The sequence below is a fragment of the Phaethon aethereus genome (assembly GCF_964289735.1).
Source record: "Phaethon aethereus genome assembly, chromosome: 3".
Lineage (NCBI taxonomy): Eukaryota > Metazoa > Chordata > Aves > Phaethontiformes > Phaethontidae > Phaethon > Phaethon aethereus.
The window spans coordinates 109,656,740-109,683,767 of record NC_138576.1 but is presented as its reverse complement, the minus strand read 5'-3'; the positions used below and the strand labels follow the sequence as shown (position 1 = coordinate 109,683,767).

The 27,028-nt window shown below is 38.2% G+C and overlaps 1 protein-coding gene across 1 annotated transcript in view; it reads left to right on the top strand.

Annotated features, from left to right (window-relative positions):
* Positions 1-5,329: 5,329 nt before the first annotated feature.
* ENAH (ENAH actin regulator) overlaps positions 5,330-27,028 on the top strand; it is a gene marked incomplete at both ends in the record, with an annotated part of 32,444 nt that continues 10,745 nt past the window's right edge. The window contains 8 exons of the mRNA XM_081998639.1: positions 5,330-5,397; positions 17,444-17,763; positions 18,983-19,783; positions 21,641-21,948; positions 22,206-22,351; positions 22,753-22,807; positions 23,108-23,156; positions 26,712-26,778. Of these exons, the coding sequence (XP_081854765.1) occupies positions 5,330-5,397; positions 17,444-17,763; positions 18,983-19,783; positions 21,641-21,948; positions 22,206-22,351; positions 22,753-22,807; positions 23,108-23,156; positions 26,712-26,778 (1,814 nt within the window). The remainder of the gene's footprint in view (positions 5,398-17,443; positions 17,764-18,982; positions 19,784-21,640; positions 21,949-22,205; positions 22,352-22,752; positions 22,808-23,107; positions 23,157-26,711; positions 26,779-27,028) is intronic.

Below are 27,028 nucleotides of genomic sequence, written 5' to 3'. Positions count from 1 at the left end.
ATGTGTGACACCAGAAGTTTTAAAGCAGAACATTTTTCCAGATGAGCAATATGACAGATGTTTTTACTTACCGATAACTTAATAATTATCATTGCAGTTCATCTTTTGCATTAAAAATAATATAGATTTATATCTGTGGGTACCTCTTGGAGATACTCCAAGCAAAAATAGTACGTCGAGCGCAATATCATGTACTTAGGTATGAGGGCCTAACGCATGCTGAAAAGAATAAGATACAACCTCTGTGGTACACGTCCTGCTTTTATCTTCTAGAAATAAGTTCTTACATTACTTTTTAACGGTAGGGTACAGTTGCTAGTAAACACTTTCATAGTTCTCAGGATTTGTTGTCTTTATGACCACAGTGTGACCACTATGCTGTTTTGAATAAACAAACCTTTTTGTATAGCCTTTAAACAGGGCACTCATTTGCTGAGTCTGAGGCATATCACCTGTCCTTGATGTCTCAATATATCACACATGGTCTCTTCATGGTTTTGGATGACTTCCACAAGTTCAGATGGCAAACAGCTTTCACGTTTTGATATTTGAGACGGGGGAGATATCATTACAACTCCCATCACTCTAACTAGTTTGTTGGAATATCAGCAAGAAATTACTGTTTTGCTTTGGGGACTTTTTAGAACTGGATAAATTTTTATTGTTTTTAATTGTGTGCTGATAAATTCCATAATCTTAAGTGTAGGTATGGTCTAAATAATCTCCTGGTTTACTGCCCATTTTTACCAAAACAGTACATTCATGATCTACTATATGCCATGGCACACTTCTTCACCCTTCACTTGTGTTAATTTTTTAAAATAATTTTGTGCTATAAATATATTAATGAGGAAAGTGGAGAAGCCTCTTTGTTTTTAGAAGAGAGATCTAGCATATATAATTATTTGAAAGATGTATGATTCAGAATTGCCCATTAGTAAAAGTTGAAGATGAATTTGCATGTCCTTCCCTTGCATTTCTTGTGCTTAGCAGAATGCACAGTTTGTACATTCGTTATATGCCTCTGTTCCTTTGGACACAATACTTGCCTTTACACAAAGGAAGGTCTTTGATCTAAGTTGACGAGCTAAAATCTGAGTAAATTTTGATGTGACCCGTAGAAACATACTTTATATTCCTTCTCCAGATATGGTGATAAACTTCTGATGTTTTTTCTCCTGTTCTTCCCCCCTCCCTCCCCTCCCCTCCAGTGTTCTATTTAGGTGAGTGTTTTAATTTTATGAGCCTTTTCTGTTCCTCCAAGAGTACTTGTTCATTGTTTTAAGAAAACCTCAGACTTGGAGTGGTTTTCAAAGCTCTTGTCCAGTTCCATCATATATAAAATTTATTTTGCGTTTCCATGAAACCTTTTCATCCATGTGAAATAATTCCATTCTGCAAATGTGTAAGGTAACATTTCTTGCAGTTTTTTTTTGCTGTATGATGTTGTTGAGCTTCTTTGGCTTAAGCAGAAGTAAACTGTTCCTATAAAGTCATGTGATGGCTGGCCTTTTTCATTGGTTTTGTGCTTTTTTCCAAAGTAAAAGTTCAAATCATTAATTTATGGTCTGTCTTTGCTTTTAGGTCCTACATTGCCTCGACAGAATTCACAGCTTCCCTCTCAAGTACAAAATGGTCCATCACAAGAAGAATTGGAAATCCAGAGAAGGTATGGTATTGTAAGTGAACAGCTGTTCAATTAAAGAATGTAGTAGCTCCTCATTAATGATGAGAAATTAAATGTCAAGGACTTAAAATTACTCTCTCACATTAGGGAAGCATTTGTATGCTTGCAGTTTTCAGCAGTGCAGCTTTCCTGCATAAAAACTTTGGTTGTGGCTGGATCCCTTGTTCGTGATCTCTACCCTTTCAAACAATACAATTGCTATTGGTCTGTCATGAAAGAGTTGAAGATCAGATGGGGAGCTCTGAAGATTTCACTGCTGTCACTTTCAACCAGACTAATTAATTTTCCAGTGACTGGTGTGTCCTCAGTTTTTGACACACACTTATAAAGAAAGCAGCAAGCAAGGAAGGAAATTTTAACCTTTAGAAGCAGAGAATTAAATCATCGTGGAGAATGACCGTTTTTCTTCCTGAATGTGGATGCACTAGGTCAAAATATTGTATTGGAAAGGTTGTTCACCTTTATGCTGTATTAGTTCTTTAGCAAAGAAACCTTCATTTTCTGCTTTTAGTGTATAAACTTATGGAACCATTAGTAAGTTTAACTTTCAACTGTAGCAATATTGGTTATATCTGTGCTGTCCTCAGGGAGTAGTCCCTGTTCTGCTGATGTGTCGGCATTCCTCCAAGCTAAGCCGTTCCCTTCAATGTGAAGCCACTGTACCCTGTCCTGTGCCCTGTGGGATATTTTTCAGACCGGCAGCATTTTTAACATACAGGGTTTTTTCAGTTCCTTTTGCCAATTGCTGCGTATCGATCATGTGTCCAAGCTCTGGGAACAAACTTTCTAGTTGCCATATTCCTGCTTTTGTTGTGTGGCAATGTGGGTTGGTGCTGTAGGTTGGGTGTCTATGATGTGCGTATATGAAATGGCAAAGTCTTCTAGGACAGTTCTTGGTTAGACTTGGTTAAGTGAAGAGAGCAAGACCTTGGGCTGTCTCAAGCATACTGCCTGTGGTGCAATCCTGGATTATTTTACCATCAAAATACTCCCAGGAGATTAGCTGTTCCCTTCCAGAAGGGATGCTGGGAGCAATTTAGGTCACATGCAGTGCAGATGCAGGGAACAGGATCCTTGAATAAATAGGAAGTGGTCCAGATTTATGGTGTAAATGCACTTAATAGCTTTCAGTGGTAACTGGAAAAATATTTTAATGTTGGGTCTAATTGTCACCAAAGTTTTTTCTATTTTGATATTTTGCATTTAGTTTGTTTATACAAAGGTGAGCAGAACCAGATTGCTAATTTGGGAATGTCATATATTTAATTAGCTATATGTATTGAACAATGTATTGACATCAATATTGGTCATATTTGTCCATTTCTTCTGCAGTACTTTCTTAAATCTTAGCAGGGATCACTTTATCTGAAAGTCACCTTGTTTAAAAACAAATAGCAAGAAGCTCATTACAAATCTGTGTTTGTGTTTACGTGCAAGTCTGCTGTCATGATAAAGGTCTTTTATGTCACTCCTCTTTTGACAGACTTCTAAAAAAGCTTTTTCTTCTGATATTTTTTCCTTTTCTACAGTAATGGCTTTTCATATTTTAATTTTCCATCTGTTCCTTTAGAAGGCTGTACTAATTGAAATTTACAATGCTGAAATAATTTTCAGAGAAGCACTGTAGATAGACGATGCTTCAGGAAGAAGTGCTGCCTTGTATTAAGAGCTCTGAAAGTTTCTCTTGAAATTTTTTGTGTGTAGAGGACATATATCAGACGGCATTCTTATGGCTTCACTTTCTCATTTGATCAGTGTACTCTGCTTGTTTTCATCTAATATAATGTCCTCTTTGAAGTCTGTTCCTGGTTTTGATTTGTTTTTCCCCTATAAAAGGATAGAGAACTGGAACGAGTGTTTACATGTGTTGCTAGCCAGATTGTCAGTGGAAAGACTATTGCTGTTGTGTCATTAAGCCTAAGGAGAACAGGTAATTTTGTTAAAACGTTTCACAAATGCTTCTTCAGTCTCTTTACTACTGTAACTATATGGTTATAGTACAGTTCAATTAACTCTAAGCTAGAACTCCTCTTCTGTAGTAACTGCCTTTCAGCTTTCAGACTGTAATAACAATAGTCTTACTACCATAATATAAAGAGTAGAAAGTAGCTGAGAAGAAAAGGTTTAGGTAGATGTAACTTCTAACATATCTATAAGTGACATTTCCAGTCTCAGTAAAGGGTAAAGGCAGTGTGGGCAGAAATGAATTCTGTGGGGAGCAGTAAGACTACAGGGAATGCAAGAGAAGGGAATAAATGTTACTGTGTAGGAAGGAACATGGGGTTTGTGATGGATCAGTGGAAAGGCAAGCTTTGCTACGTCTATTGCTTGTGAAATGTGTGTCTGTGGGGTGGAGGTTTGTTTAAGATGTGGCTTGATAATAATTGTCTTTAAGTGCTGGTCTTATATCCCTCCCCTTAAGTGTACCCGATTCAGTACTGTTTGATGAACTCCTGTGTTAAAGAAGCTCAGGAAAGTATTTTTTTAAATGATTCTAAGCCTGAGGAAAAAAATCTGCTTACATAAAAATTCAAGTTGAATAAGGGACCTTGTGGAGGTCATCTAGTCCAGCCCTCTTCTCAAAGCAGGACTGATTTCAAAGTTAAATTGTATGTCTTGTAACTTAGAGTTTTCCTAGGCGCAAATAGAAACATTTCCTTAGAAAAGTTTTGTCAAAGCAGTGACCAGTGAAGAATGACATATTAAAGAGAGCTCTTCAGCTGATCTGATCTTTTCCTTCACTTTTATAACCGGTGCTCAAGAATCTTGGGGAAATTGGGAACTGAAGAATTAAATTAGATCATTATCAACAAAAGTGCATTATTTTGGCTCAGAGATTTTTCTGTTTTAGAAAGGATTTAGAGGAAAGGATTTAGATGCCTTACATTTTGAGTAAAAGTGCTAAAGTGGTAATATTATTTATTTATTTTGCTGCAGAGCCTGTAACTTGAACGTTTGCATCGTTTACTGTGCTTTGATGACAATCCGTAAAGCCATTAGGACTAGATCTGTGATCTAAAGCACTGTGCTTCTTAGGAGGCCAAGATTACACGTAAGGCAGTCCACAAAGTAATTTCATCTGGTGAATTAGTAACTTTGTTACTTTCCTTTAAGCAACCTTAACCCATGGTGTACGCTTACCCTGTCAAAAAGTAGGGTGTACCTGAAGATAACTAGTTTTCCATCACTTGCACTCATTTAAGTATAATAATAACAAGCTTTAAAACACTCTGGCTTCCATTTTCAATCCTCCAAAATGAAGGGATTTTTTTGTTATAGGGGTTTTCATTTTGTCAGAGTGGTAGTCGGGCAGTGTTTATAAGTTCCGCTCATTGTTTGATAGTGAGCCAACTTCAGTTGACATACGTATTTGTTAATAACTTCAGAGTTACTTAATGTCAAATACCATTTTAAAATATAAGATTAGTTCACGGCATGCCTCTGTGTGCTACTCGTGCATGTAAATTTACCATCTCTTCCAGCCATGATAAATATATGGTCAGGAATATGAGTCACTGAGTTGGTATCTAATATGACACTTGGGAATTTAATGAGTTAATGTTTATAAATAACTTCAAAATCATCACTGCTTCATAAATAAAGAGACCAAGAACACCAGAAACAGAGAAAGTGTAAGGAATAATGAAGGTATACAAGCCGCCTGTTGTCTTTCAGGGACGTAATGGACCAAAACTTGACAGACTTCTGTCGTAAGTACTCAAAAATGTTAGAAGTTCGCATAAACGCAACAGCAGAATATTAGGGGGTTTTGGCATTGTTAAATACTTCAAGTTTGCTTACAATTTTAGTTTACATCATGGATTGGGATGATAGTGTTAAAGAAAATTTGGTGTGTGACTGTGCTAGAAAGTAATATCAATATGGTGGGGTTTTCATTACATCTGTTGGGAGGCTTCTTAGTTTTAGATAGTACAAGTTCAGAAACTGGGAAGGGCAACAGTTTCTTGTTTACTGAGGGACTTAAAGGAATGCTTTTTATTTTACGAATTAAAAGTACTTTTTCTGAGATTTTGTTAATCTTAATTTTTAACTATGATAAAAGAATTTGTATCCACAAACCCCCACCCCCTGTAAATTAGTAATTATTACATGTAGAATTCCTGGAGTGTTTTGAAAACATGTATGAAAATACTGAAAGAAAAAAAACCTGCATCCCACAATTCAGTAACAATATAGATATAATGTTAAAGGAAGGAAAACTTGCCTGTCATTGTGTGTCCCTGGTAGCCTACTAATTTCTAAATTTCTACTAATTTCCCACAGCCCATGATGTTTCCTAGTTAGTAGCCAGATGTACCGTTTCCAATTTTCCTTTGCTTTTGGAATTGTGCTGTTTATCGAGCAGGTTATTTTGAGGAAGTAAGATTTCTTTAAAGGCATGTGAGTTGATTACATTATGACTAAGCAAACAGTTCTAATTTGAGATAGGCATATGAATATAATATAGTAGTTGGCTTTTTGGGTTAGAATATAACAGTGGTCAGTAGAATACAAGTTGAGTTTGCTGAGGTAGTTTCATGGGGCAGCCTGTGGCCATTTGGATCTTTCCAGCCTCTGCATTGCATGGTAGGATAGGAAACAAAAGGAGACAGAAGCAAAAAGACCCATTGATGTTGTTTATCTCATCCTAAAGACTTCTCTTTTTTTTTTTTTTTTCTTCTTCTTCTTCTTCCCCCTTGCCTTTGTAGTTTCTGGAAAACAGAATGCTGGTATAATAATGACTTTTTTTTTTAGTGCCTCTCATTTTCTTTCCATTCACAGTTTCTTCCCATTCACAGTAAAGTTTTCCTTAGTTCTGTCAAGTCTAGCTTTCAGAGACTTAATAACTGCCTTTATGGAGACGTAATGGGTGCTGTCTGGTTACAGTACTGAATAGCTATAGATGTTGGGTAACACTGACATGTTTAGCAGACTAAAGAGCAGCACTCTTCCATTAAGCAGTCTTTTGACTACATTGGCAAAATTGCTGCCTTAATTGCTGCAACTGAATATGGATGTTGCTTGAAGGATGGTTCTGACAAGCATCTTAGTTAACACTTTTAGAAATGTCTCTTTGAAGTCTTACTCTTTCTGCAAAATTTTCAGTTCTGTGGGTTTTTTCTGTTTAATGCAAAACATGAAATCGGGATGAAAAACTGTTCTACATTTTTCCAGATTTTTTGTTATTGTGGTTCCCTTTTATAAAATTAGTTCTGTCATGACCATACTCACTAGAATACCACTGAGGGAGTTGCTGATGGAAATAGATTTTTCTGCTATTGAAAAATCTTATTTTTTCCTAAAATTGGACATGTGCAGTTGACTCCCTGCAATCTGGCTTCTTCAACAGAAAACTTGAACTTAGTAAGTTGAAAAGATCAAGGTAAAGAAAAATGGGCCTGATGAGTTTTGATCAAAGAGCATTAATAGATACCTTTATTAGACATCCTGCATGTAAGAACCTTTAGGTTTATAGTTGCCTCTTCATGTCTTTGTCGTGGTGGTTGGTTACTGGTTTTTGCTTGACTGATGAAACCTGGTTATTTCTTTTACTTCCTTATTTCCAACTAATGTCATTTGAGCTTATAACATAAAAGCTTGTTCTTAGACCTTAAATCCCTTTTGATCAAGGAAATTAAAGCCTGTTAGTTTGGCCTTGCTAATGTGAAAAGCTTTAGGAACTACTTTTGAAGAAAAGAATACTTAACCAATTAAAACATAGCACAGAAAATTCTACCCAGATTATATTTTCTTTTGCAAAAGCAGAAAGGTTGTTCATGCGGTGTTCCTGGGCTTTAGTAAAGCATTTGACAGATACCAAGAGGGAAGTTCCTAGTTAGGGTGGAAGATTGCTGTGGAAGTGTGAGGAGTGTAGGAACAGGCACTTCCTTCTGCATCATTGGGATTGGAAATGAAGTTTTATTTGATGTTTTGCTGAACAAAGCAAGTTCTTGCTGCTGATGCGAGTTGAGATACGTGAGTACAAAAAAGAACAGAAGGAGTTGGATGATGTTGCAGATTTTGCAAAATGGAACGAGAAATAATACATAACTGATGTCCTTCAACATTTTTAGGGGGAGAAAAAACCCAACCTTTAGACCAAATACCAATGTTTAGGATGTCTTAATACTAGTATATCGGGAAAATCAAATTGACAGTGGCAGTGTTACGTGCAATGATGATTAATCAGGGGAAGGCTGCTTGAACATTGGAAGTAGCTATAATGACCTCTAGATTTGCATAGTGTTTCAAAATCATGATATACATAGTTAGTTAAGTGCCTTTATAATTTTGCATTAAATTAAGTGTAAAGTGTACTTTGATACAAACTTTTAAAAAAGGCATATTGAAACAGTCTCACCTTTCACTACTCTTTAAAAAACCAAAGGTTCACCACTGTTGAAACTGGGAGTAATTGTCAGTTCCAGAGCATATACATAAACTCTCTTCACAAGCCTCTTATCTTTGTACAGTTACACTTTGCAGATCTTCTAAGTGTCTGTTTCTTGGTCATTTTATTAAGTTGACTAACTCTAGTCTGTGTTTCTCTGAAACAAAGTGCAATCTACTTAGATGGAAGCTGTCCAGACTGTCATAGCACTTGAAAAATGTTTGTTTAAAAATAAATAACTAAATAAAGCTAACTTGGTAAGAGTTTCAGTGGGAGCATATAGCAAGAGTTCAGTTTAGGTGATGCAAAATGAAATTCATGCAACTGAGAGAGCTTAGGAAGATGCCAAGAGGTTAAATATTGATCACTTTTGCTGAGGTTATGTTATTGGTACATCAAGTATACTTTTTATTCGTGAAGACTCCTGGTCTTAGTGCAGGCTGCCTGTGCTTGGAAATTTGCAATCTGTATTGATGTGATTTAGACTGTATCTTCTCTTTGTAATGAATTATGTAATTTGAGGGCAGTGCGAGTTCATTCCATGGTACACAAGCATTAATATGTAGGCCTTGAGGTACGTATTTGGTAGGTTTATGTGACCATACAGGAGAGTGAGCTGTACGGTAAATGCTGAATTTTGGAATGATGAATAAATATTTAATTTTAAAGATGGAAACGCAATTTTAATGTTTATATTCGTTCAAGATCCTGCAATTTTGAAGGGCCGTGGCAGACACAGCCTTTTCCTTTTCTGAACTTGTGCAGAAGATTAGAGGATTAAGCTATTAAAACTCAAACTGGCAGCCAAGTTCAAAATTATCAACATGTTAAAGCACTTTTTAATTTCTTTCTATAAACAGCTGTAATAGTAATAAAGTGGGTTGACTGTCTAGTTAGATTGATATCCATAGAGTGCATGCAGTGACTTCTGGTCACAAGGTAGCTGCTCTTCTGTAGATGACAGCGTGCTTCAGATGGAGCTGAGGTCACCCTACATCTGGTGCTGGCACCTCTAGCTCAGCTACGCATTGTGTAGCCTGTTTGCAGCCAGCTGCTCTATTTGTTGCAGTGACTCAGTGGTGGGAGGAGGAGAGCTATCATGTGAGATGTATTCTAGTAGGTAGTGACTGTTGGATTAGATAATGGTATCTATGCCCACATGCTGGGGCTTTTCAGCATTTTAGAATAAAACTCCAAACATCACTGTCTTGTTTATGGCTCCATAGATTGAGGCAGGGTTAGAGGAGCTGGTGCAAGAGCTCAAAGCAGCCCTGAAAGTCTAGGCATATGGATACTTCAGGACTGGAATACTATGGACTTTTTCTTGTAGAGCTAGTAATTGCAATGTAACTTTTTAAAATTTGTAAACACATTTTAATGGCTAAATGTGTTTTAATTTTGTTTAATTGGTATGTTTATTTAATTGGTAAACACAAATACAGTGTTCAGTTTTGGGCCCCTCACTACAAGAAGGACATTGAGGTGCTGGAACGTGTCCAGAGAAGGGCAACAAAGCTGGTTGAGGGGTCTGGAGAACAAGTCTTACGAGGAGCAACTGAGGGAACTAGGGTTGTTCAGTCTGGAGAAGAGGAGGCTGAGGGGAGACCTTACCGCTCTCTACAACTACCTGAGAGGGAGTTGTGGTGAGGTGGGTGTTGGTCTCTTCTCCCAAGTAACTAGCGATAGAACGAGAGGAAATGGCCTCAAGTTGCACCAGCGGAAGTTTAGACTAGATATTAGGAAAAATTTCTTCACTGAGAGAGTGGTCAGGCATTGGAACAGGCTGCCCAGGGAGGTAGTGGAGTCACCATCTCTGGAAGCATTCAACAAATGTGTAGATGTGGCACTTCAGGACATGGTTTAGTGGGCATGGTGGTGTTGGGTTGATGGTTGGACTTGATGGTCTTAAAGGTCTTTTCCAACCTTAATGATTCTGTGATTCTGTAATGGACAGATTACCAACACAGTTTGAACAACTCCATTGATTTGGGTTGATGAATCCAGGTTTTGATAATTGATTATGGTTGATACACACTTATCTTTAGAACTTCGACATAGTAGCATTATTCCTAGATTTCTGGTTTATGTTGGGTTATAAAATTTACATTAAAAAAAACCAACTAGTGAAGCACAGAATGAAAGATGCACACAGGGTTGAATTGTTATAATCACATTTAGTTTCTTACGTAGACTGTCTTAATGGTAACTTTCAGAATAGATGAAGTGCAGAATGTATTGCTTCAACGTTTTAAGCTAACAGTGGTCAAACTTCATGCTGCCTTTTGGGTGTCATCCTTGTGTCTGTCGTCTGCTGCTCCACATTTGTTTCTTTTAGAATAGGTAACAGGACAAGCAAGAACGGTTCTTCAAAAAAAGCCAAAAAACCTGATGTGGGACACAAACTTGAAAATTTTCCCTCAAGAGAATCTGGTTTAGGTTGTTTTTTTTAAGTCTATGTTGGTTTTTTTAGTGGCTCCAGTGATGGTTTTTGATGGCCTTTTCAATATGCTCATCTTATTAGTGATTTTTTTTTTTCCCCATCCTTGTTGTCTGCTTAAAGATACAACAACAACAAAAAGGGGATAGTATTCCTGTTGATCTTTGAGTGATTTGATGCCCTACTTTGACACCAAGTTACTCAGCCAACAAAGAATGGAATATGAAATTGGTGTGTTCGTAAATAATGCCTAACAGCTGTCAAATACTATGTATTATCTGCCTGCAGCTGACCTCTTCACTCAATGCAGCAACTACTTCAGTCAGGTCTGTTCCTCAAGATATTTTGTTTTCTGTGGGCTTTGTCTTGGATCTGTTTTCTACAGTCAGTTTTAAGATCAAATACTAAAACCGGTTTCTGTTCCTCTTGGAATGTCTATCAGCTCAGTGCCTGTTGAACTTGGATGTGATACAAAGATGCTTCTGTGATACAAAGATGCTTCTGTCTATACTGTTCATGGAAATACCTCTGTTTTTAGTGTATCTGGCTTCATGACAAGAAGCCTTTCGTGTTTGTGGCTGAATTCTATTATTCAGGTTGATATATGGTCTTCTTGGGGTGGTTTCCTATCATCTTTTTAGGAAAAAATTTAATGGCTTGATCTCATGTCCAAGAGCAAAGCAAGCCAGTGTTTGAATCCTGAAGATTTATGTGAATGTACAGAAAAACTTCTGCCTGAGGAAACAAGGTGACCTGTCAGAGCAGACAGCTATTTGCTTTCACAAACTGTTTCAGCAGTGGATTTGTTACATGGAGGTTTCTTTCTCTTGGTGCCCTTGTGACAACGGCTCTGTTCTTGACACAATGGGAGTTGCTTAATGCTGGGGCATACTGTCTCTGATGGAAGGACGATCTTTCCACAGACTGAGACACTTGCAGTAACTTCTGCACACAACCAAGATACGGGCTTAAATGAAACTTTAACACATGAAAAGTGTTCCAGAAAAGACAGGTTCTCTCTGGCTATTAAGTCTGTTCTGACACAGAATATTGTTTCACCAGTAAACATTGAAGTTTCTTAACCTGATTGAGATCTTTGTCTTCCCTTCAACCATGGTAATGGTCATATTTTAAGAAAATTGATTGAGGCCTCAAATCTTTTGAATGACTATGTTGAAGCCCACAGCAAAGGGATCAGAGTATTGCTGTCAGTCATTCATCTCCAGGAGCACAAGCTAAAACAACCTATTTTATTGTTGTGTGTCTGTCCACTGCCTCCCCCCCGCCTCCCGATCTAAAGGTATTGAATGATATTATTTGGGATAATGTTGAATGTAGTGATGTTACTTGCTAGCGAAAGGCATGATAGAAAGTGATTTTTGTGTACGTGAGGTATTGGCTCATTTCATGTAACATCAAGATCTGATATAACTGCTTCTTAATTGTTATTCCCCTCTGTGCTCTGATTCAGAACAAACTAGGAAGGCTTTCTGTGTACCTGGGTAAACTAACAGCAGTTCTGTTTTGCTGTTGTCATGTAGGAGAAATTCTAAACACCTTCACCATAGCAAAACGTGTTGTGTTTTTTTTTTTCAGCAGGGATGCAACAGTGTACTTTTGTTGTATGCTCGTTGCATTTTTCTCCTTGTGTTATTTCAAGAATGTAGTCATACTCCTGATTCTTGGCTGCCCAAAGAACTGGAGGATTAATGTTGATAAGAATTCAAAGTTACAAGTTAGTATTATAATTATGATTCTTTCTTCATCCTCTGACTATACCTCCTCATACCTCTTTAACAGGACACAAGTATAAGGGCAAGAAAAAGAGGGGAAATAACTTTAAAAGCTGTTGCAATATATAGTTAGTTTAACAACAACCACCAACCAATACCTGCCCCCCCAAAGTAAAGTTTCCTAAGATGCTTTTGGCATGGAACTAATTAAAATCCAAAAAGAAAGTTTCATGAGTAGAATGCGTGATAAAGCTAGCGGTTATTCTGAAATTCTGAAGTTGGCTCTTTGAATCTAAAACGATGTGTAACAGTACCTATGTTGCGTATGACTGACATGCTGTTCAGTTTTATAGCACTGTCTCAACTATTGAATGTAAATTAGCTCTTAGATTCTAGGAATTCACACCTTTAAAATAATTAGAATCACTTTGCCTTAGTGTAATTAGCATTTCACTATAAGATAGCTTTCTGGGGCATTTTTAGTACCTCTGGCTTTTTCAAAAGTTGTCCTGGTAGCCAGATACTGTGCTTTCTAAGGCTGAAGGATTTTCATGTATTGCTTTCACAATGTTCTTGAACGTTCCCATGCTTTCAAACTACCAAAGTCTTGACATTTCAGAAATACTTTAATTGATGAGTAGTGACTCTTAATCTACTAATGCTTTTGCATAATAAAATTTTGATCTCTAACAAAATTTTAAAATCAAATTACATTATCTACTGGTAACTAAACAAAACCAGGGGGTTTTAATGCAAACAAATTTATCCGCTTTTTTTTTAATTAGCAAAATGAGTTCTTAATCTTTTTAAGCTACAGCTGTTACACTTCTTAAGCTGTAGTTCTTTCTCAGTTTATGAAATTCATCCTTGCTCATTAAGTTGTGTTGAAGTAATTTGATTGCATTACTGGCATACTGATCTTTTGACCCGTGCCACTTCTGGTTTTCTATCTGAAAGGTTTATTAAAATCATTAAAACGACTGTAAAAATGTGGTGGGTTGTGGTGTGTGGTTTTTTGTTTTTGATTTTTGGGTTTGTTTGGGGTGTTTTTCCTTGTTGACAAAGGGATGCTTCAGCGATATATAATGAGAATAATTTAAACTTTAAATTATTCTCAAGGATGGTGTATTTCATCTAGTATATTTTACTGCATAGGAATTTTATATAAGATAGGAAATATTTGCAAGGTATTTTACTGCCCTCTCTTGGTAGATCATTTGTATTGTAAGCAAAATGCTCAACTTGTTCATAATTTTTATTTGTACATTTAAAAAAAATTCTGGTTTTATTCCTTTATTACCTGAAGAAATGGAAAATAAGGATTCTTTTATCAAAAAAAACCCCAAACCATTAAATACTGAATCACTCAATATTCATTTAATTATGAGAACTTTTTCATTTAGGTCCTGTGTAGGCGAAAGTGATTATTTCACTGCCATTTATCTACATCTCAGTAGACAGCTAATACTGTTCAATAGTGTCGGTTGCTGACCGAAATATTTTTTGTTTCGGATAAAGGTTAAAGCGTATAAATGCTTAGGTACATTTTGTTATGACATGTGGGCATTTTGTGTCTTTATAGCTCTCTGAAGAGGAGAAAAACCCCAGGTGAGCCTCAGGAACATGTTCACACATATCAGGAGAACGAGTCAATCCCAAACAGTTTGATTTAGATGTACGTCTTATGCTTGAGCTAAAATTGTGCTATATAGAGGCAGAGTATACATTTATGTGCAGTCGTGATGTCCATGTCTTCCTCTCTCCCTCCTTGTATATAGTGCATACATACACACACACACGGACATACCCCTCTCAATAGTTAGAAGAGCTTTAAGTAAAAGCTAACAGAAGTCCCCACCCTTCTGGGCCAGGGCAAACGCCTGGAATACTTCCCCCTGCTGCTCTCCAGTCCTCTGGGCATTTTTGGTTCAACAGCTTCATGTGCTTGATGCAATTTCTGTTTTCTAAATGACCTTCCATGTTTTTTTTTTTTCTTCTGTGGGCTTTTTTGTACTCTTTGTTTCAGTCACTCTGTGAAGGAGTTCCACAGCTAATCTGCCTGATGTGCAGAGGTACTTACTCTATTTATTTATTATTTTTTTAAAAAAAATTTTTTTAGCTTTGTTACTATTAGTTGCATCTACTCTTTCCTCCCAGCTGTTGTATCAGGGTGTCCTCATCGCGCAGGCTTTTACAGACCTCCAGTTGTTTTTTCCAGAATGCAGAATTCCATCTTTTTAAATTATTTTTGAATGGAAACTGGTATATTTGGTCATAGTGTTGGTGCTCTTTGAACCTTTTCAGTTTTGCTGTTTCCCCCCTTTTGAGATAGGAACAGAGATCAAGGGTTTGTGAAGCATGATGATGGTATTTTCTGTAGTGCTCTGTAATCCTTTCCTAATGTGTAGCATCTGGTTTATGTTTTTGAACAGAATACGTCAGTGAATGGATGTTGTCATAGCATAACCCTTGTATCTCACTCATGAGTCAGTAGTCAACTCATAGTCCAGCATTTTATACATGAATTTAGCAGATTTCCCCTCTCTCCCCTGCATCACTTCAGTTATATCTCAGTTGAGTTTTATTTGCCAATTTTATTGCCCAGTTACTGGGAATTAGAAGATCCATCAGTAGTTCTTCATAATCAGTCATCATCCTTGCTATCCTAAATAACTTAATATTATGCAGCTTAGTCAAGAGCACCTCACTGTTTCTTTTCTAGGTTGCTTATGAAAATACGGAATGGCACAACTCTCGCTATGACTTATTGCAGAACTGCGTCGGTAATGCTGCTCTTATGTGAGAAGTGACCTATATCAAGGTTCTGTTTCTGTAAACAAATGAATTTAAGAATAAGAAAATTTAAATATCTGGCAGCTGCTTGATGTGTTACTAAGCCCAGTGAATTGATAACCTTCTAGTATCATAAACATAAACATGAAATGTTTATAACCTCAAATGCCTTATCTACATTTTAGTTTTAGGATTAACAGTGTGTACATTTCTAGGTAGAATATGCTAGTTTCTGGCAAATCAATGAAAATGAACAAAATAAACAAAAGCTGCACTGTTGACTCCTGCTCTGAATAGCCTTTTAGCTACAAACATCTGTGCATCCACCTCTCCTTTACAAAAAAGAGCCTAAGATGACCAAGCTGAAGTTATCCATGATGAAAACCCTGCTTTCCTCTAATTAACAGATTTATTTTTTTCTGAGAGAAAAAGAGCACATAAAACTAGGTTTGTACAATGCAGAGCAAGTAAAAATGTAATGCCAAAATATTTTTAATATCCCTTTTGGAGCTTAAATTTCTGTGGTTTATATTGTACTCTTGATATTTTGTAGAAATCCTCTACTGGTTCCAAATATGTATCAGTTTATTACCAGACTTTTTGGTGGACTTCAGAGACTAAAAATCAAGCATTTAACAAGCTGAGTTGCAGCCCTAATTTCTTAATGACTGCTATTATGACTTTGTTATATGAGAGAGTATGCGCTGATGGAAGAATGGATACAGGAGCAGAACTGTTTCGCAGCTTCTGGGGATATTGGGTAACAAGTTCAGTAGGGATAAGTCCTTTTGCTGTACATAAGGGGAATTTAATTGCTTATAGCAATTACAAAATTGCAGTATTTTACGGGGGGCAGGGGCGGGGAGGGGGGGTGTGTGTGTGGTTTTTTTAAAGGAAAAACATTGTTCTGAAAGAGGATGGACTTCAGTAGTAACAGTATATGAACTGGGGTTTCCAGCTCTGCCAGTATTTTCTGAGCATGAATAGGAATGAAGCAGCTGAAGTTCCCTTCATTTTCAGGCTTGTTTTACATGGCTCTAAGCATATAATATAGAATTACTAATGACCTTTCCAAATAAGATTGCCCAGTGGCAGTCTATAGAAAACACATATCGAGTAGCTTAAGGTGTCAAAATCTAGGTTGTATGTTTGCTTTATAGTTAAAAGCTGCCTGTGCTTTGTATTTGGTGAGAAGCTATCTTCAGTTTGCATCTGAAGCATAGCAGGGAAATAATGGCTTTGTGCTTCATGTACCAGTTTCTCTTTTCAAATGTCATGAGATATTTTTTTTTTTTTAGAACAACAATTCAAATAGAGGACAATAACTTAAAAACATCTTCAGTGATATGTACTGACAGCAACATACTGGACACAGCTTTGATGATGATATGCCTAATTTTTGTTTTAATAGTGAGTTCCACCAAGAGATGAAAGAGCTGTGAAAATAAAAAAGCTATACTTTAGCCAACTAGAAACATGTATCTTTTTTACTATAATTAAAGAAAATATAGAACAAATTGAGGAAAAAAACAAGGGTTGTTTACAGCTTTTCCCACTGTATTTTTGCAGGAAAGCCCTTTCTTTCAGCCAAACCTAGTGGCTTTGTCAGCAAATTTTGCATGATTCCTTCTTACCCTTAGGAAGTTCTTTGTATTTCCTCTGCCTGGCTTTTACTTGTTTTTCTCCTCTCCATGTCTTCCCCCTCTCTGCTTTCCTTCTCAGAGACTCACGTGAGCTGGAAACCCTGCCAGCTCCTTGCAGTGTTTCCCTGACTGCTGCACCCTAGATTTTTTTCTGACCATGTCCAGTTTTCCCCTGCATTCAGGGTGTTCTTGTCTTGACACCAGTTAAGTTGTATGTGTGTGTAGTAGGGTGCAGGTGGAGAGGGACACATATACCTTTTGATGCTTCTGTAAAATGTGGATAAATACTAGCTGAATAGTTTATCTGAAAAATGTAATTTGTTTTAGGGTGGTATTTTTGATGACTATTTGTGTTACTGTTATTTCACTGTACTTTTATTCACTACTTCAGTTATAAAATACTGTGCAAGGAACAAATCTAACTTCATATCCTAAACTGGGAAGACTGCATCAGTTAGTAAATTATCAGCAACAGCTTTCTATTCTTACCTCTTGAAAGCTGTCTCTTAGATTGTTAAATTAATTAAGAGGAAATTGGATATATGATTCTTCTTACTGTAAGCGTAATACAACTATTATCCGTCTCAGAAGAATAACTTGCAGGATTAAAAATTTTAGGTAGGTACAAATGCTATGCTTTTGTTCTCGCTGATGCAAAGATTGTTGATTAGTTTATTGCTTCTTGTCCTCTAACAGTTGCTTGATATTTTTGGTGTTCGCTTTGCAGCTTAGTCTTCTTTCCTTTTTTCACAATTGTAGACAGTTGCAAGAGCAACAGAGGCAGAAGGAGCTGGAACGGGAGAGGCTGGATCGTGAACGAATGGAACGGGAGAGGCTGGAGAGAGAGAGGCTAGAAAGGGAAAGACTTGAAAGAGAGCGCCTAGAACAGGAGCAGCTGGAGAGAGAACGGCAAGAAAGGGAACGGCAAGAACGCCTAGAAAGGGAGAGGCAAGAAAAGGAGAGGCAGGATCGAGAAAGACTTGAACGGCTTGAACGGGAAAGGCAAGAAAGAGAACGACAAGAACAGTTGGAAAGGGAACAATTGGAATGGGAAAGAGAGAGAAGAATTTCAAATGCTGGTAAGAATTTAAAAACTGAGTGTATTCAAGTACCAGACTACTCTTTATGTGTTTGGGTGATGGAATGGGAGAGAAGCGACAAAGGGCAGTGAGTGCAGTTGTGCAACGGCAGTCAGTATTTCAGACTTCTATTTGCTGGAATCGCATGGGTTTTTTATGGCAAGTAGTCCAAAATCTTTGACTTTTCTGTCATAATTTTCCGTTAACTCTGAAATAAATTTTTTTGCACTATTTGCTCACTCCATTGCCATACACTCTGATGGCTTGAAAAACTTGAATCATGTTGGGCACCTTCACCATTGGTTAAAGTATGATGAGTTAAAATTTCTAAATACCTTATCATTGTTTGCTCTATTAAACAAGATGTATTCTCATTACATAATTTGGGAAAAAACCCAAACCCTAAACATACTAGGTTGAGTGTGTTAATGTAGAAGGTATGTACCTACATAAGACAAAGTAATAGTGCGAGAAATGCCTTTCAGTATAAAGTCTTGCTTAATTTATCATTGTAGTAACATTTCAGTGAAATGTATTATATGTATTTGTAGATAAGATAACGCACTGCCTGCGGAAATGTATCCAGTGATAACTGAAAGCTTTCTCATTTCGGTAATATAATGGAACATTTGTCAAGTGCTTGGTTAGTAACAAACTCAATTTACATAAGAAGTCAGCTAATGGTAAAAGTCGAGGGGTACTATGTAAGAACTAGTCACTTTAGAGTAGAGGATTTTATTGGTAGTTTTATTCCCAGTACTTTCAAGTTTGTGATGGAGCTTTTTCTGGGGAAGAGAAAGATGATACTTTCTTGCTGCCTATGGTATGAGTTTTCTTAGTGGAGTTGTAACAAATGTTAAGATCACTACACTTGCTTGCAGTTTGCAACCAAACAAGAATATAAAAGCTGATAAAAGTTGCATTAATCAACCCTGTATCTAATCCATCTCACAGATGGGATTTGAGAAAACTTACTCTAGAATGTACTTGTAAATTCAAATGTTGGCACAAAAATAGTTGGTACAATTTAAAAGCAGCTGTTGATAATATGTAAAACTTTCCTAACAGTATTTTCACTTGTGCCTAATCCTCTGGTACTAACTGTAGTCTACATTTATACATTTTGTTTGAATGCTGGTTTTGTTGCTTCATTAGCTCCCTTTTTCTCTTTCTCCTTTTTTTATCCTGCCTTTGCTGCTGCTTTCCATCTTCTGTCCAGCTCCATCTTTCGACAACTCCCCGTATAGCACTCCACTTCCTGAATACTCCAGTTGCCAGCCTCCTTCAGCACCTCCTCCATCATATGCAAAAGCAGTCTCAGCACCAATGTCAGAGGCCACACCGGAGTACGCTGTAGTGACTTCTGCACCACCGACTTCCACTCCCCCTACACCGCCTCTAAGGCACTCTGCATCACGTTTTGCTACATCTTTAGGCTCAGCTTTCCACCCTGTTCTCCCCCATTATGCTACGGTTCCTCGTCCACTGAACAAAAGTTCTCGGCCCCCTTCTCCTGTCAATGCCCCGGCGACTTTGCCTCCAAATACAAAGCCTGTTGCCTGGTCCACGCCCAGTTTTGCCCCTCTTCCCCCATCTCCTCCAGTAATGATAAGCAGTCCACCAGGCAAAGCTACTGGTCCGAGACCTGTCCTCCCAGTGTCGGCTTCTAATCCAGCGACCCAAATGTCCACGTCTCCCACAGCTCCTAACGGTCTTCCTGAAAACCTGGCTTATCCGGTTCCTTCACCTTCTACCTCAGGTCCAACTCCGCCTCCGCCACCTCCTCCCCCCCCACTGCCTTCCTTTCCGCCTCTGTCACTCTCTGGACTTCAAGCTTCTCCTTCTCCCAACTCCCCGAATGCCTCGACTCCCTCATCCAAGCCTAGTGTTCTCCCTTCTCCCTCTGCAGCTACCCCTGCCTCTGTTGAGAACTCTCTAAACTCTGTGCTGGGAGACTCCTCTGCTTCTGAGCCAGTCTTGCAGGCAGCCTCTCAGCCGATTGAACCTACGACCCAGCAGGGTAAGGCTTTCTGTTATTGCTACTAATGCACTAATCAGGAATGCAGTTGAAACCAATTGGTATCAAAGCCCGTAACTACCCCAAAGAATTAATACAATGCTTCCAAAGTTGCAGTGATCTTAATACCACAATGAAATACAGTTTGGAAAACTGGGGTAAGGGAAACTTTACAGCTCCATGGATAAGAGCTGGTGTTCTGTGGCCTGTCATAAGTAAAATTCTTGTTTCTTAAGCTCTCATCTGTCGAGAACAGAGCTTCTTGAATACTTGGTTGGTAAATCTTGCACTGTTAGTTTATTTGGAACATGGTGTTAACAGGCAGCATCATTAGTTTCCTAATGGCAGCCAACATGGAAGAACGCATGCATGGCTTTGGATGTGTGAATGAACTTAGGTGAGGAATAATCTGAACCACTTTGATACTCTGTGTAGTTTCAAATGTAGAAAGTAGTGTGTAACACCTGCAGCATTTCATTCTGGACAGTGGTTGTATTTTGATACATGGCTGCATGCGTGCATATATATATATATATTTAAAAAAAAAAAACGACAGGTCTTCCTGTGGTATTCTACCAATGTAGCTAAAAAGACTTTAGAAAAAAAAGTTTGGATAAGCAGGTGACAGTCATAAGGGACACTGTACCAATATGATAGAAGTGTGTTTTACATTGCCATAAATGTCTTTGTTAAGCTGAATCCTGCTTTTATATTGATTTAATAGACTTCGGTCTTTGTATGTAAGTCTGCAGCAGCTCAGCTAAAGGTGTGGGCAGAGGGGCTCCTGGGGGCTGAGCAGACTGTGGCTTCAGCACACACGAGCCGTGCAGAGTGGATCCTGTGGATCCCTCTTGTCTCAAACAAGAGCGTGAGCTATTCTGGGGTGGAGCGGAAATAAGGTGAATGGCCTCACTTGTAGCAGGGCGTGAAAGTGTGCACTTGGACGGTGAGTGACGCCGCGAGACTTTAAAAGGCTTTTAAATTTACACAGTGGTTAGCAGAGTAGGAAACCAGGAAGACCCATGTGTGGCGTTCCTGCATGTAGAGGTTGCTTAAGGTCATTGCGCAGAATTTTTAGTAGCTTACGGCAGTTTGGGTGAGGTGGGGGGAGGATGATGTGTGGGGCTGTTTTCTTAGTCACAATTTCTTGAACCGTTCCTGGAATGAGTAATAGCACAGTAATCATCAGGATATTCTTTCTTCAAAACGCATTTTGTATTGCATATCAATGTGAATTTAAAGCATTAAAGGAATCGTAGATAAAAAATAGAAGAGCTTGTTCCCATCAGCTTAAAAGATGTCAGTCTTCTAACTCACTAATTAGTGTTTGTATTAAATTATTAAAACTGATTCCTGGAATGTTTTTTAGAGGAAAGATTTTTATACGGCTTAGAAATTAGCATTGGAACTCCAACAGTTCAAGGGTTCAGCTGTGTGGGTGGTGTGTTAAATGTTTGTTAGTGTAATGAAGAGTCGCGCTGTGTTTAGCACCGTTTGGATAAACAGTGTTGTTCCTACGTGCTCTGATGCTCGTGCCTTACTTGACTCTTTGTAAAAACTTTGCCTGTTTTCCTGGTGTAAGCCTCTTCGTGGTTGCCGCACAGAACCTGACTGGAGGGGGTTTGTATGTAAATGTCTCTGAAACTCTTTGATTTCTCATAGCATACTATGTAATATTTTTAGTGCATTTAATAAGAATGCTTCTCTCCTGAAACGTGCAGTGTTTTCTTGCCTATAAAAAGGACCCTTACCAGTATTAATGTGTCATACACTGAGCAAAAGAACCAGTATTTCAGTGGACGTAAGATCTTTCTTTTCTAAATCCTTAATATAGTCTGTTTGTTTTCTCTTTGATACTAGGTGTTGTCCAAGGACCACCTGCACCTCCTCCCCCACCCCCCCTGCCCCCTGGCCCAGCTCAGTCTTCAGTAGCAGCCCCACCTCCTCCTGGCCCACCACCACCACCTCCACTTCCACCTTCAGGGCCTCCGCCGCCGCCACCACCGCCTCCTCCCCTCCCTAGCCAAGTTCCTCCTGTTCCCCTTCCACCTCCTGCCCCCCCACTCCCTGCCTCTGGATTTTCAGTGGGATTCATTTCCGAAGAAAATCGCCCTTTAACTGGACTGGCAGCTGCCCTTGCTGGAGCCAAACTTAGGAAAGTCTCACGGGTAAATGCAACTCTCTTTTGTTTCTTTTTCCAATTCCTGTCTCTAAATCCTGTCTTCCTGAACTGGTTGTAATTTTTCTTCAAGATTAATAGCAGTATCAAGACTTTTGGAGTAGGCTTAATTCATTATTAAAAAAGCATTAACCAGCCCATCATATTCTTTATACAGTTGTTTCTTTCTCGACTGTGAACTTTGCTTCTTTCATTGTCGGCTATCATTTTATTTGCACATCTGTTGTTATTTTGTGTATTATGAAGGGTGAAGACTCCTCCAGTTCAAGTGGAGGAGGAGGAGGAGGAGGCAGCTCTGCTTCATCTAAAACAGACAGTGGCCGTGGAAATGGACCGCTTCCCTTGGGAGGCAGTGGGTTGATGGAAGAAATGAGTGCCCTGCTGGCCAGAAGGTGAGGAGCTGTTGCGGTGCCCTAGCTCTTAGACATCGTGGAAGTAGGATTTTGGGTGCCTGTTTGCAGCTGGCTAAGGATCAGATAAACATCGGTTTAGTCATGTGGTTGCTTTGTGAAGCTGACAACGTTTTGTGAATACCCATTTTTACTTGAGTATAATTGAGTACTTCTCTTCTTTGTAAGTCTTTGTGCAGCAGTAGGGGAGGAGATACAGACTTCAAGAGGAGAAAGAATTGCACAGTTGCTTTGGCAGGAGAGCTTTGACTTTGAAAGTATTTTTTTTTTAACTAATTTTCAATTATCTAACTATCAAACTGTATATGTCTTTAATTACACTAAACAAAATTCTTCTATCTTAAAGCCATGATGATCTTGGTAACTTTTGTTTCTGTTTATAGGAGAAGAATTGCTGAAAAGGGATCAACAGAACCAGAGCAGAAAGAAGATAAAACTGTGAGTTGAGGAATTCCATCTACTTCATGTTAATCAATACTAGATAATGAGGAAGATTCTAACAGTGTACATGAGAGATTATTTATACTGTACCATATATATGCACTTAACCGCTATTTTGTGATGTGTATATTGCTTGCACGTTTTCTACGTACAATTGAGCAGAATAGTTTAAAACTATATGAAAAATGAAATAAATATTTGAGTTGAGACTAATCTGTTAGATTCACAAGAGTCAAAGGTGTGTTTTTCTCTCTTCCTCTTCCCCCCCCTTCTCCCTCTCTTCTCCCTTTTAATCAGGAAGAATCAGAGTCTTCAACTTCTAAGGTTTCTTCAACAAGCACACCTGGTAAGTAGCACAGGTTTGTGAACTCTGTGACTATATAATGCTAAAACCTAGCAATGAATCTCAGTCAGCTGGACTGAATTTTGGAGCCTGCCTCTTCTCCCATGGTTACAGCCTGGCATTTTGGTGTAGAAAGGGTCCTGGTTCAGAAGTGTTTCAGAAGGCAGCAGATAGAAAGAACATCCACTGGAACACTGTGCTTGATACAGAGGCCTCCTGTGTCAAACCTATGGGGCTGATGCACAGAAAGCAATTGGTAGTGAATGTGAAAGCAACTGTCTTTCAGTCCTTGCAGGACACAAGTTGGGACAGTAGATTGTTTCCATCAAGGCAGACGTACAAGGCTATCAGAGTCAGATGGAAAGAGTTGCCACTTCCAGGTACTTTAGTAAAGATTCCCTCACGCTCAAGCGTCCATTCTAAATCAACATACATAATTTAATACTACTACTACTACTAATTATTATTATAAATATAAATATTATTACAATTGTATAATCAATATAACCATGATTCCTCTGCTGAGGTATGCCTGTGACAGGGTTAGGAACTGTGTAGCCAGTGCTTCTGTTGCAGTCAGTAAGGAAAGCTCATGTATCACGAACTCTGTAGTTGGCCAAGATGTATTGACAGCATGCACGTGTATTCATACTGTAAATGTTTGTGTTACAAGGACCCGAGTGACACTCAAGACTTTCTTTTCCTATCCTTTAAGGATGCAAGAAGGTACCCTGGCCACCTCACCCTACATGCATACAAATGGAGAATGTGCAATACAATCTACAGTTTGTCATCCCAAAAGATACTGAAAGCAGAAGGCAGAAGGAGAATGACTGAGTAATGAATATACCAGTCTTCAGTATGTTCTAGCTTTCTCTGTTGATTGCTTGTCCATGTGTATACTTCTTCATTAGAGGATTCAGCCACTTGGTGGTATGCAGGCCTTAATATTGAAAACCACTGCTATAGCATGAACAAAACCCAGGAAGCCACCGGCTGTGAGATAAAAAGGAGCTAAGTGTGTCCTGATGGAAATAACTGGAAAGCTGTCAGTATTGAGATACAGCCAGTAGTCTAAAGAAATTAGACTGCAAGGCAAGAAATTACTTAACACAACTCAAATTTTTCATCCTCTTTTTTTTTGTTTTCCTTAGCTTAGGCATTTGCTCCATTCTGTTTAACAGAGAGACAATATTAGCTATGGGGAAATGACAGCTTTTGGAAGGCTTCTTATAGTATAGGCCCAAAAGAGGGACATCAAAAACAGTGGAAGTGGTGCCTTTAATTGGTTGTCATGATAAGAAGCCTCATCAAACTCTTCTAAAATGTCAAATGCATCCAGAGGTTTGACTATTTCCTTCCAATGGAGAGGTTTCACTTCATTTCTTGATGATGTAAAATGCTGTGGTAATGCTATGCCTCGTCATTGGAACATGTCTTTAAAATGTTTAAGAGGAATGCGTGGCATACTGAGAAGAGGCCAGGTCAAAAATTTATGTAATTATGTCTAATTACCACTAATAATATAACTGAAATTGTTAAACACAGACTTGCTAGCATTTACCTCTTTCTTTAGTGTTGCGCTTACCCTTCCTGTGTGCTGTTGTGGTGAACTATTGGAGTTCCACATTTTTTGTCAGGAGGAGTATGATGTTGAAAGGAGGGATGTTTCTTCTATCCTGAGCTTGGGTCTCCTTCTGTTTATTTTTACATTTCTACTCTCTTTAAGGGGCTGTTGCTTGCAGGGAGAGTTACACCGTAATTACTCAGACATACTAGTCCTCTGTATATGGTATATGACTTTCAGGGGAAGAAATACAGTCCCCTAAAGCTAAGAAAAACCTAAGTTAAAACATGTTAGGTAATAATATAAACAAACCAAGCTCAAAACCATGGGATAGGCAACAGATGTATGACACTTGGATAATATTTGCTCTTTTAGCTAGATAAGGATAATCATGAGTCCTTGAGCAAGCTGCAGCCATAGCAAAAGTTTCTCAAATAATTTTGCAGGTACAGCTAAAATCCTGCTAAATAACTCCTGTGGAAGGACAAGTCCTGAGCCTGGTATATCAAATTAAGTTTAAGACTTATTACTAGCACTGGCAACCGGTAGTTGGCTGGGTCATGGGCTATGCTCGCAGACTTCTGCAATTCAGATATTCTTCTCAGTATCTAGCTGCATCCCAAAGAACTTCCTGGTCAATATAAGACTCTGAAAGAGCATTTCTGCCTCTCAGCTTAGCAGAACTGAGCAATACAAAAGAAAGGGAACAAAACAAATAAATAAACCCAAAATCTGAAATAGAGAGTGATAAGATCAGTGGTACGTTAAAGTCCTCAGTAAGTAACAATAGCAAGTAAGTAATAACAATTCACATTACAGAAAGACTTGCACAGATTGTAAAGAATGAAAACCTGATCCATAAGGAATGAAGCATTTGTGGTGATAGGTATGTCCTGAGGAAGGGCTTAGGTGAGACCACTGAAGGAGGAAAAAAAAAATCTCATTCACCATACAAGAACACAAAATAAACACTTCTTAACTTGCCCTGTTTCAGCTGTGTTTTCTGTCTGTCTGCTGTTGACAAACCAACCTGCACAATAAAGCTATTTTTCACATGTGACTTCAGATTGCTGTAATAAAGTCAGGTTAGCAAGGCAAAGTTTATTGGAGAGGATTCTAAGCAGAACTAAAAGCAGGTTCCAGAATGGAAAGTGAAGCATGAGCATGTATAAACATAGGTTGGGCTTTTAAAACTTGACTACAAATTACTCATGTCTTTAGACTTGGCCCAGATGTCCTCTTCGGCAGTGTATAATAGAGTGCTTTCCCATAGAGTATAAGCTGCCCAGATGGGGAAAAAAGATGTGCAGTAAAACTTTGTCTAGTATCACAGGTGCTAAGTAAACTACAATCTCTTCTGGATCCAAGGGCAATATACCTTTAGTTTTGAGTTTGTATTATGTTGAAAGGAAGAAGTGATATATTGCAACCTTACAAGTATCTTTTTAGGGTCAAGACTTTGGTGGAAAATAAATACCTTGATGCTGAAAGGTATTCTAGTTGTGTGAGCTTGTATTATCCTTGCTATCAGTTCATTGAAATTGACACTGAGTTATTTTTATATCACTCATTAATGGGTCAGGAAAACTTGCTTTAGCTTAAAAACATCTTCCCCCAGTATTTGAAACTGACTATTTGGTTACAGTTCCAGGGTTACAGTTCCAAAATGCCTTGTTTCACAACTGAAGCAATAAAATACATAAAGTATAGGCAGACCTTTTCCCAGTTGGATTAAGAATCAAATGGCATTTACAATGTCTAAAACAAAAGTGAGACTTTAAGATACTATCACAACATAAATGGTTGTATGACTAAAAATAAGATTAATACAACAGGAAGGTACCTCAGTGTGAAAGAACTAATGCAATATAGTAAAAGAACACAAAACCCCAAAAAAGGCTGACTTAAGTTGCCAGGTACTTGAAGTTACACGTAAATTACACAATAAATAGAAAAAGACAAGTTTTTTATCTACTCATTATGTTTTCCAGAACTAACAAGAAAGCCTTGGGAAAGAACAAATACAGTGAATGGAAGCAAGTCACCTGTTATCTCCAGGTACTCCTTTTTGTACCAGCTATCTTTTCCTGATGTTTGCTGCTGTTGTTCACGGTGCTAAAGCTACTGGATTAAAATAGCAAAAACCACCTTAGTACTATTAAAAGTAAAATGTATGGGTTTAAAATTACTGCTGTGAAACTTAAGAATAAAGAGTTGCTTTCGCAGAATGCTAGTGAGTGAAATTTTTTACACTAAAGTCAAAAGTAAAACCCAAAAAGATTACCTTATAATTGCTGGTGTATAACTT